A 12446-nucleotide genomic window follows, 5' to 3' on the forward strand; every position below is an offset into this window, starting at 1 on the left:
CGTGGTTCTGGTTGATGTCCGCTCCGACTTTTAGTTGTATTTTTGAAGTGGTTGTCCACGGCGGCAGTCTCCGGTGTTTACCTATGCCGCCATCTTCGATCAAGTTCCCCGAATTAAGCACATTCTTGAATGACCTTCAGCCAATGACTATGCACGGCAGTACAAAAAGTACTAGTTATTTTCATCCAATGCAGGGCTCCTCAAAGGGGCATTCTTTTCTCCAGAGCTCTCCATTGGGTTTACAGAGACTTGGTCAGATCTGTATCATAGTCTGAGGCAGCTCTTCTTGTCCAATCCTGCTTCCTTATTTCCGCTTTCATTGATGTTTCTAATAAACTTTTTGCATGCTTAACTCCATTTAATTGCCTGCTTCCTAGGGAAACCAATCTTGATTACTGATTTCTTTTATCTGATTGTTTGTGGAAAGTTATTCTTAACTTAAGAATATTTTCTTAAAGACGTAGTATGTTATTTGTTCAGTGAACTATCGAACCATACTGAGTTCGTTTAGTTTCTTGTGAATATAGAGCTTCACCAGCCATTCTAGGAACACATTTTGTTCTCCAGTCTGGCATTTCATGGGTCACTTAATTCTTTTCCAGTCATGATCACCATCCTATATAACCTTGTCTGTTTCCTGGAGTAGCAAGGAATGGTCAAATGAGCAACAGAAAAAACTGCTCTTAAAATGTGTTATAAACTCAGTTTAATGCATCAAATGCTAGAGTATTAAATATAATTTTAGCACAGTCCACTTTTTAGAAGACTCTTGCTGAGTCTTAGCCTTCTTTAGTGATCTCCCAATCAATATGACCCTCACTTCATGTTCAAAAAATACTGAAGAAAAGAAAAGGCAGCTGTCTGTTATGTTATACAGGATTTACTTGGTATCTTCAAAAACCAATCTGAGAAAATTTTCCACTCACTGATTTTAGCTGAGCCACCAAGAAAACAAGAAAATCCTTCTGCAAAATTCTCAATAAACTGACATTATCTAAAGACCTGAAGCGTGAAACCTGGATTACAACAGCCGACCAAAAATATAGAATGCAATGTCTACAAAAACTAAGTAAAAACATAAAAAGTGTAACAATAGAATATTTATTTAAGGTATTTTGGTAATTTGACAATACATAAATAATGTACATATGCAATGATAAAGATAATTCTAAATTAAACTGTTAAATTAAGAATGGAAGTGTTAAGCTCTTAATTCTATTTGTAATAAACATTTATATAGTTTGTAGATTTTTTTAAGTCTTTCTTACCAATAATGACTCTTTCAGTTATTTTTTGCATACACTATAAAATTAAATTTTTTAAAATAATACACAGATTGAAAGTTCTAAAGGTCTGTGACTGACTGAAAAACTTCAGATTTAATTACATGGAAATTTTGACATAATAATGACTTGAGTACAAAGAATTAAATATGATTCATGTAGTAATATCTTCACTTTATTGCAAAAAAACAAGTAGGGTGTTTTCCCCCCATTTATTTTAGACATTTAGATTCACTCTGTTAGATAGCAAACATGACCACAAATTATTCTCCCTCCTAATGTAACCATTTGCAAAAAGCATTAGTTGCTTCAAGAGGTAGAGTTTATTTATCCACTTACTGAATTTGTGCCAGCTCCTGACTTGCTTTAGCCAATGAAACAACAGCAAACAGTATACAAACAGAGACTTGAAAAGTTTTACATTGGGGCTTGCCATTTTGCTGGTATTAGAACTTCCTAATCACTATGTGAACAAGAACTTGAGCATCACATGGAGAGAGACCCCAGTCAATACAACTGAGACCACTGTGAACTGCCAGCCTCAGCCAATCTACCTGTTAACCACAGATGCATGACTAAACCTAACCAAGATAAGTCAACCATGGTGCAGATGAAAAAAAAAAAAAACAACCTACCCAGCGGAGCCTAACCCAAAATGCCATCCTGCAAAATAGTGAACTAAATATATAATGGTTGTTTTAAACCACTAAGTTTGAGGTGATATTTGACAGAGCAATAAACAGATAACTGATGTAATCGTCTAGCTTTTTACTGTTTATAGAACATTTACTGTATCATACATGAGCACCACTGTGAAGAAAATGTAATCAGATATCAGCATTTGGACAAGGATCATTATTCTACAAAAAGGCCTTTCTGGAGTCTTCTTCTAAATAGGTAATAAGAATAGCCAAGAGGACATTTCGGAGGGCAGATAGCAATGAACATGGAATCTTAACAGTTAATCTATATAAAAAGTTAAAGACCACATCCTGAAAGTAAACTACATATTTTTTACTTAACTTTTTTAGGCAAAATGATTTGAGAATTCCTTAAGGTTCAAATGCTATATTAGTGATTATGGTCTGAGAAATTGAGAGTTTTTTAACCTACCTAGAAATTTACTATGGTACAAGAAAACTTGAACTGTTCAATATCCCATCTTCCCAGAAATGTTTAGTTTCAAAGATCTGACTAAATAAAACACAGTATCTCTTAGTATCCACCACCAACAAACATTACCAAAAAGGCTGAAGATTATTATACTATGGTTAACATGTTATAATTTGTTTGGCTTATATCACAACAGAAAAATAATGCTGACAGGCTAATAATATATATGAGGTGAATCTTCAAGCAAAAGTTGGAGTATCTGGTCTATAGATATAAAAGCCTAAGCGACTGTCCAACTGTTCGACCGGTAGCTATGATGCGCACTGACCACCAGGAGGCTTATGCTCCAACCAGTAGATTAGTTTGCTGCTGGGGTCGGGCAGATCAGGACTGGGTGAGATGGTCGGACACGCCTGGAATCCTCCCACGGTCCCTCCCTGGCCCTGATCGTGCACAGTGGGGTCCCGGATTGTGAGAGGGCACAGGCCAGGCCAAGGGACCCCACCGGTGCATGAATCCATGCACCAGGCCTCTAGTCCTATCTAATAAAAGACAAAAAGGGTAATTAACCATACCTCCGCTACACTTCCCATTGGCTAATCAGGGTGATATGCAAATTAACTGCCAACAAAGATGGCGGCCGGCAGCCACACAGCTGAAGCGAGCATGAGGCTTGCTTGCTCCAGTGATGGAGGAAGCCAAGGTTCCCGGCCTGCCGCGGCCCAGCTCTGAGCCCGAAAGCAACAATGTTTCAATTATAGAAGCTAAACAAACCCCAGATACCTGCTGTCAGCCAGCCGCGGCCTCAGAGCTGGGAGTGCCAGTGACGGCAACAATGTTTCAATTACAGAAGGTAAATAAATCTCAGAATAAAAAAAAAAAGAAAAAAAGGAGAAGCTGAGAGCTTCAGTCGCTGGCCAGCCTGAAAACGGCCCTCAGCCCCTCACCCAGACTGGCCAGGCACCCCAGTGGGGACCCCCACCCTAAAGGGGGTGTGGCCAGCCTGAAAACAGCCATCAGCCCCTCATCCAGGCTGGCCAGGCACCCCAATGGGGACCCCTACCCTGAAGAGGGTGTGACCAGCTGCAAACAGCCATCATCAGCCCCTCACCCAGGCTGGCCAGGCACCCCAGCGGGACCCCCACCCTGATCCGGGACACCATTCAGGGCAAACCATCTGGCCCCCACCATGCACCAGGCCTCTATCCTATATAGTAAAAGTGTAATATGCAAACTGACCCTAACAGCAGAAAGACTGGGAATGACTGGTCACTATGACAGACACTGACCACCAGGGGGCAGACGCTCAATGCAGGAGCTGCCCTCTGGTGGTCAGTGCGCTCCCACATGGGGGAGCTCTGCTCAGCCACAAGCCAGGCTGATGGCTGCCAGTACAGCAGTGGTGGTGGGAGCCTCTCCTGCCTCCTCAGCAGCTCTAAGGATGTCCGACTGCAGCTTAGGCCTGCTCCCCGCTGGCAAGTGGACATCCCCCAAGGGCTGCCGGGCTGCCAGAGGGATGTCTGATTGCCATCTTAGGCCCATTCCCCCGGGGAGCAGGCCTAAGCCAGCAGGTGGTCATCCCCCAAGGGGTCCCAGACTGTGAGAGGGCACAGGCCGGGCTGAGGGACCCCCCACCCCCGAGCGCACAAATTTTTGTGCAGCAGGCCTCTAGTTCTATATAATAAAAGCCTAATATGCAAATTGTCCCTACGGGCGGGAGTTTGATCGATGGGGAGTTAGACGTGCACTGACCACCAGGGGGCAGTGCAGAACATGGCGGGCGTTGGCAATGCAGCACTGGCAGCATGCAGCAGTAGAGGCGCTGCCAGCCCCAATGAGCCCTGATGAAAGCGGGACCACAGCAGGATGGTGGAGCAGGTGAGCGGGCAGTGCCAGGCCAAGGCGGCTGCGAGGGGAGACCCCGGCCAGCGGCGACAGGCAGCTGGGGGAAAGCAGGCCCCAGTTGGAAGCCAGCAGCACTGGGCCTCTAGTTGTATAATAATTTGACTGGACTCTGTCCATGGTTTCTAGGAGGAAGCTGGGCTCCTCAGACCTGACCAGAGTTTGTACTAATGAGGTGACTCAAGGTGAGCCCCTGACAGTTTAAGGATGGGAGCTAGCCATATAGAAAATATGAACCATGAAATTAGAGGATTGGGGCTTTGAGCCATAGATACCAGCCTGACCTCAAAACTGGGGAAGGAAAAGAGGCTAGAAATTGCATTTAATCAAGTGGTAAATTATTTAATCATTCCTATATATGAAACCACTACAAAAACTCTGAATGCTCAAAGTTTGAGTGAGTTTTCTCGTTGGTGATACACACTGAGGTCCTGAAGGGTGATGGATCCTGAAGAACAGAGTTTACACTTAGGATCTCCCAGACCTTGCTCTATTTCATTTGGCTGCTCCTGATTGTATCCTTTATAATAAAAACTGTATAGTGCTTTCCTGAGTTCTGTCAGTCATTCTAGCAAATTATAAGGGGGAAGTGGCAATGTATAGCCAGTTGGTCAGAAATGTGGGTGGCCTGGAAACCCTGGAGATTGCAGCTAGAGACTAAGGTGAGGGAAGTGTTGTGCAGGACTGTGCCTTAACCTGTAAAATCTGACCTAACTCCAGGTAGTGTGAGAATTGCGTTGCACATGGGGAAAGCAACTAAATACCAAAGACATAAGAAAAGCAGATAATATGCATATATGGACACAGACAATAGAGTGGTGAAAGCCTAGGAGGGGCTGGTGTGGGGTGGAGAGAAAAAAAAGAAGGGAAAATAAATATAAATAAAAGCTGAAGGATAAAATAAAATAATAAAAAAAGAAAATCAGAGAGAAGACAGGTTAACAGACAACAGAAGTGATAGTCATAATTAGGAATAATCACAGAAGCAGTCACCCATGGAATAAAAAATGAAAAAAAAGCCCGGCTTGGCTCAGTGGCTGAGTATCGACCTATGACCCAGGAGGTCACGGTTTGATTCTTGGTCAGGGTACATGCCCGGGTTGTGGGCTCAATCCCCAGTGTGGGACATGCAGGAGGGAGCCGATCGGTGATTCTCTCTCATCATTGATGTTTCTCTCTCTCGCTTCCTCTCCCTTCCTCTCTCTGAAATCAATAAAAATATATTTTAAAAAAATGAAAAAAGAAAAACCACACACACACACACACAAAAGACAGTATTAAAGGCAAAAGAGACAATTAGAGGTGATAATGGAAGAATTGATAGGGACAACATAAATGGGGTAAGGGAGTTAAGATGACAAGCTAGTTATTAGTCTGGGGACTCATTAATTCATTAAAAACTACCTATTAATTGCCTGCTACATGTTAGACACTGTGCCAAGTACTAAGGATATGTAGTGAACAAGAAAAACATAGCTCCCACTCTCATGAGGTTTACATTGTAGAGGGAAAGATAAATGTTAAATTGTGTAATTGTTATTGTGATACTTGCTACATAGGATGAGGATATAATTAAATAAGGGTTTAATAAACAGATCAGTAATAAGTTAAATCTATAGTCCTAACACCTACACACCTTTATCTCTATTTGCAAATATTATGTACCAAAGTAGTACAGAATAATGTGCTTTTTTTAATTTTTAATTATAGTTGATGTACAATTTTATTAGTTTCAGGTATACAACACAGTGACATTTATATATCTTATAATGTGATCATAATAATTCTAGTAACCATCTATCACCATAGTTATTATGATATTATTGAATCTATTCCCTTTGCTGAATAATACTAATTTTAAAGGGGTTTCATCAATAACAAAAAATTCATATGAAATACTTACCTCACCTTCTACTAAAAATATTACATTCCCTTAGCTATCTAATACTTAAATATTTCCCATATTTCTTTGTCAAATTTAGGTTCACCTTAACATACAGTTATAACCCCACTCAAATTTTAAAGTCATACACTTCCTAAAAAACAAACAACAACAACAAAAAACCACCAACAAAATTTGAGCTGTCAAAAAAAAAAAAAAACACCTCAAACAAAATAAGGATCAAATCATCAGATATGACACCCTGACTTCTGAGCAAAAAAGACTTCGGATATGCATTTCATCAAGATTCAGAGGTCAATTTCTACTAAATGTTGCTAATGATCAGTTTTGAGATTTTTAGAAAAGATGGATTAATTCTGAAGTTTTTGATATAAAATTCCCTAAGAACTCTTTCCAAACAATAGTTAATTGGATAACTAGAGTTTCTTACCTGCAGTCATCTAACCGTACCAGAAACCGTACAATATCATGGTGAGCTTTCAGTACAAGCAGTTCAGTGTAGGGGTTCTGGGTTTGTTCTTCACCTATTGTCTGTAAAGCAGATTTCTTGTATTGGAAAAAAAGCCAAAACAAAAGAGAAAGAGATAAAATGATTTATGATAAAAGGCATACTGCAGTAAAACTGCATAGTATACATCTAAAAATATAAGATTTAAAAAACATGTTCTCATACTACATAAAGGGTGGGGCAAAAGTAGGTTTACAGTTGTTGGTATGAAAAATAATAAACAATAATACAAGAATAAACTCTGTGTTTCATATACTCACAACTGTAAACCTACTTTTGCCCCACCCTGTATTATTTCCCCTAATATCAACTGACTGCCAAGTTAACACAAAACATTTTTCTTACCACAAATCCACACCATAAATTTTTGTATTTTCAAGTCACAATAAATTTAGAAAAAGGGCAAATTTTATTTTATCAAATTATATTTCAATAAACCTGACCTAAAAAATTAATGGGCCAATCCAACTCAATATTTTAAAATGGGTGTTTCTCAATTGAAACTTGGCAGAAACAAAACTGCAGGTCAAAGGGGTAAAATATAAAACAGACTAAAGTAGTGCCTAAGCCCATTATAGGCACTCATTATATGTTTGCTGAATAAAGGAATTAAATCATTTAGAGTCAATGAATTCAATGAAATCAACTTTGAAAAATAACATTGATAAAGATAATTACTAACATTTACAAAGTATTAGGTGGCATCCCATATGCCAAACACTGCAAAGCACATATAACTGGATAACTCTGTAAGGTAGGTCTTATTAACCCCATTTCTGTAGTCAAACCCACTACGATTTTAAAAAACCTCTGTTCTTACCCTCTAAACTGCAGTTTTTTTTAACTTGACACTATTGACATTTTGGACCAGATAATTCTTTGTTGTCAAGGGCTGTCCTGTACACTGTAGGATGCTCAACAGCATTCCTAGTTTCTACATATTAGATGTCAGTAGAAATTCACCCCAACCCAAATTGTGACAATCAAGAATGTCTCCAGACATTGCCCAATATCCCCTAATGGGCAAAATTATCCCAGCAGAGAAACACTGCTTAAATTAGAAGCTTAGATTCAAAGTTCTTGCATAAATTAGGGCAAATCATTGCTTCAGATAATGTACAAATTCACAGCAGTTATAAAACTGAAATACTTTTACATGAAGAAATATATAACTTAACATGCATGTTTCCAAAAATTCGCCCCAAAGCAGTAATTTTTTTTATTTATTGCATCGCCCTTTTAGCAGTGAAAATCAAAAGTGAGAATTCTGAAAACTATATACTACTTTCCCCAAATGAAAGCTTGTCAGGTATCACAGAATTAGTTAATCAAATTCTATGATTCATCAAATAACGAGGCTTATACAGAATTGTCATATATATCCTATGTGGACTACTCAACTTTCCACAATTCTCCTATAATCTTTAGGATTTCAGCCTATCTTAAATACACCTAATTTCAAATAAGAAATGCTTTTTTAAAAAATAGAGAATAAGCTTCAAGTGCAAAGATATGAGAAAGTTAAGACTGAGAAGTAAGATTTCTGGATTTACAACAATCCAAGTTTCCTATTTTTAGTAGTAAAAACATTTTCTATGAGAAATAAAAGGGAATTCAGCACAAATTATATTCTTGGGTGGCATATGAAATAAATTCCAGACCTCAGTATTTTTAAGTTCCAAAACTTTTATATTCGCAACATTTCAAATATAAATCTCATTACAGTCTATTCAATTATTCAGTCCCATGAAGAAAGCGTTGACTATGGAATCAAAAATAGCAATTAATTAGGAAATCATTTTCTTGACTTTGAAGCAAAATATTAATTTAAAAAGTTAATTATATCTTTTGGGTTCATGTATAAAAACTCAAACCAACTATATACTTCCTGAGCAATTTGGGGAAGTTACACCAAGTAAACGAAAAAATGTAAAGTTGCAGTCACCACTTGTTTCTAGTACGTAGGGCAGATACTTTTTTAAATGGATATGAAACTTAAGTAGGGAGACTAGCTGAGTCTCCTTGAGCCCGCTGTTGAACCACATCAGCTTCAGTTTTCTCACATTTTGGCACAAAGATACTGTATTTAACTCAGGGTCTTAGGAGAATCAAAAGTACAAAGTAGCAGCAAAAAGGGGTGCCCTTCCCCCAACCCAACCTCCTCCACCCGAAACCTGGCCTCACAGCACGCAAGCCCCTCCTCCAACAGGGTCATTGTTTCTAGACTCAGGATCCCAGCTCCCACAGAAGCTTCCGCCGGGCAGGCAGGCTCCACCCAGGGGTTTACCTCTGCCAGTCCCTGAGGTTCTCGGCTTCCCCCGATCAGCCATCGCAACATCAGGGTAAGGCCTCTTGCCGGGCCCAGGTCACAGTCAGCCCGAACTCTGTACTGGCCTCTACCTCCTCCTACTTCTCAGGAGCAGAGAGCAATGGAGCTGCTAACACTTTGCCGCCCCAGAAATGCCCACAGAACGTAGCAGTGCAAAGGAGAATCCACAGAAGCAGGAAGATATTTGTCCCCCAGGCGCTGCCGTACCCGCCACAGAGGCTTGGTTTGCGGTAGCCACTAGAGGAGCTGTAGCCCAAAGCTGGTGGGGTAGGGGCGAGGCTTCAAAGGCTCTAAGTGAGCAGGCGCAGGGGCGTTGCCCACTTTGCACGCTGAGCTTGGGTAGCTTGAGCGGCCCCTGGTGGATGCGTATGGCACAGCACCTGAGTCCTGCGAGCAAGTGCTTACCAATTAATAGTCCCCTCGCACCCTTACTTGGCAGGGGGACCAAGAAACTCTTCAATAGTTGGCTGCAGAAGGGGCCTCCACATCCGGACTAATCCAATAATAAACCCGGCCAACATTTTGTGTACTGTAGTACAGATACTGTTCTGAAGCTTTACATAAATCCTCACAGTAGCCCTATAGTCCCTGTTTTATAAAGAAACAAACTCGGAAAGATTAGGTAGTTTGTCAAAGGCTAACAGCTAGGAAGTGGATACACTGAGATGGGTACCCAATCTCCAAACTCCAAAACTAGTGCTCTTGACTACCCTGTACTGTTCTAACCCAGAATATCCCTAAAGAATAGAGGACATTTCATCACACCATTTTGACTACTAGACTTTCTTAGGTAGTCAAAGGGCTACGGTTCTCTACTCTGGCTGCATATCATAATTACCCAATATGTATTTTGAAAAATATATATTCCTGGCTTCTACCTGGATTCATTAAAACAATCTCTATGGTTAGAACATAGGAATCAGGGTTTGGGGAAAATTCCTCAGGTGAGTCATGAGTAACAAGGTTTCCAAATCACTGACTTAGGAACTACTTATAAATAGGCCTGTAAATGTTCATACATATATTTGTATATGTGATTGTTAGGTTCAAATCAGGATACTAGCAGTAAATTCTCAGAGAGAACATAATACAAGTGTCCCAACCAATACATTAATTCAACAAACATGTATTGGCCACAGATGCATAGAGATTAAAAAAGTAATCACATAAAATTGCTACTTTTTGGATCAAGGCAGAATATGCTAGATACCAATAAGAGAAGGCTATACTTTCTACTTTAATGTATATTGGTTATGGGCAGTTTCCCAATCTAACTGACAGTCCCTAGGGAACTGGGATCTCCTATGATTCATCTTTGTATTCATTTTGAATGCACTTGACAAAGGAACACTCCCAAGGGTCAGGAGAAGATTGCCCCAAATTGCAGTCTGCATGCAGTTGAAGAAAGACTAAAAGAGTAGAGACTAGCCCCTGGACAAGGGGGATTCATCTTTCGTAAAACAAAACCCAAGAACATCAGGATTTTAGTCCTGGGAGGATAAACTTCAAGTGAGGCAACATGGTTGCCAGGTAGCCTAAATTTTATCCTGATTTTCCACATTATTTAGGGGTTTGCCCACTCCCTCATTACTCTGATCTAAGGAACACTCTTCTGGTCTTTAAATCACTGGTCCAGTGGTGAATAGTTTCTCCCTTGGTTCCTTTTAGGACAGCCGAGAAAGAACCTTATATAAGATTATACTAGACCTCAGGGAAGCTCAAGGAGTAGGAAGCATCAGGAATCCATTCCTCCACCTAGATGACAACAATTATACTGTCAGAAACTGTGTGGACTATTTTGGAACTCTGAAGTCTATTTAAAAGCTTGAAGCTTGCAGGGGAAATTTTGGCTAGCATAGGTTCTGGCCAGCATTGTTTCAACCCTAACTGACTGAAGCTGCTTCCAGGGGATTTAAAGAAATAGCATGTTTGGGGGTTTTTTCCCTACTGCCTTTTTTCCCCCTCTAAGGAGCCAGACATTTTAAGGATTAGGACATTCAAAAGCAACCACATGTACAGAAGAATTTAGAAAGTAACCACACATGCCCAGCAAAAGACACAGACTCAACTATGACCTAAGGAGACCTTTCACCTCAGACTAATCCCCACCACTGAGACACCTTTCAACAATCAAAACATAAATAAAATAAAAACCAGCAAATTCTGGGGAAGAGGGACTGAGAAAGAAAAAACAACTCAGCAATAAAAGTAATAAAAGGGTTTATCACTACAGACCCTATAGACATTGAAATAATATTATAAATTATACATGAGTTTTAAGCTCAAATGGATAACATAAATAATTGTATAACCATTAACAAAATTGGATCCAGTTTAAAATGGTCTGTAAAAGAAACTTTCAGGCCTGGATGGCAATACTAATGAAAATCCCAGGAGGATTTCTTATATACAATATGCTTCTAAAACTTATAAAAAGGACAAAGGAACTAGGATATACTGTGAGACATTGTGTTAGAAACCTAGAATACTACTCAAAACTTTAAAATTTTAAAAATAAATAAAATTATTTTAAAACCTTATAGTACCTGATCTCAAGGAACTTAGATTTTAGATTAGCATTGAGAACATTTTTCATTTATAGAAGAAATAACTGAAGTATAACAAATGATCCCATACAAATTAGTATTGATTAAATATAAGGAGTAAGTTCTAAAGAAATCTGACTTTAAAATAATCATCAGTGTTCTAGAGACTGGTTACACAATAATGTGAATGTACTTAACATTACTTAACTGTACATTTCATAATGGCTTACTTGGTAAATTTTATATTATGTCTAAAAACATTAAAATGGGGAGTGATGTAATTAGCATGGCAGACCAACAGTTTTTTATGGACTTCCCTCAAAGACCATTGATTTAGACAACCACCCATGGAGGAGAGTGCCTTTGTGGAACTCTGGGAGTCCAGCAGAGAAGCCCCAGCATACTACTGGAGCAAAAACATCCAAGATTAGATGCATTCAACAGGGGAGGAAGAGCAGTTTCACTTTGTCCACATCACCCCTCTCCCAAGGTAGAATAGCTCAGTGCCAAAGAGATCTTCTTGGACCATGATTACTTTCATGGGGAAAACTGAGATCATCTGAAGAATTCCCAGCTGCCTCAGCTGTGCAGGAAATCACCAAAGGGAACCACTTCTTTCTCACCCCATCCAGAATACTGAGATGTATGACACAACTGGGGAGTGGCTGGGAGAACAGCAGCCCTGGCTCTCAGAGGGCATCAAAGGAATATGGATCCTACTAACTGCTTCATGCACTGAATCAGGAAGCCCACCAATGAATTACAGGAAATGTGTAACCGATGGATCCCCCAAATTGGCCCATGGCACTCCCAATGCTCTGCACACCTCACCCACACCCTACAGCTGGTTTTCTCTACATGC

General features: G+C 39.9%; 1 protein-coding gene across 3 annotated transcripts in view; it reads right to left on the reverse strand.

Annotated features, from left to right (window-relative positions):
• The window catches only part of WDR41 (WD repeat domain 41), a 75203-nt gene extending 65947 nt beyond the window's left edge, over nucleotides 1-9256 (reverse strand). For all 3 annotated transcript variants that reach the window (XR_011471185.1, XM_070412225.1, XM_070412224.1), the window contains exons 1-2: nucleotides 8997-9256; nucleotides 6632-6747 (exon numbers count right to left, since the gene is read on the reverse strand). Coding sequence is in view for 2 of the 3 variants with exons in the window: in XM_070412225.1 (XP_070268326.1) it covers nucleotides 6632-6747; nucleotides 8997-9047 (167 nt within the window). In the remaining variant the exon portion in view is untranslated. The remainder of the gene's footprint in view (nucleotides 1-6631; nucleotides 6748-8996) is intronic.
• Nucleotides 9257-12446: the final 3190 nt, after the last annotated feature.

This window comes from Myotis yumanensis, unplaced genomic scaffold, assembly GCF_028538775.1.
Source record: "Myotis yumanensis isolate MYYU_CA2020_CCGP unplaced genomic scaffold, mMyoYum1.0.hap1 SCAF_4, whole genome shotgun sequence".
Taxonomy (NCBI): Eukaryota; Metazoa; Chordata; class Mammalia; order Chiroptera; family Vespertilionidae; genus Myotis; species Myotis yumanensis.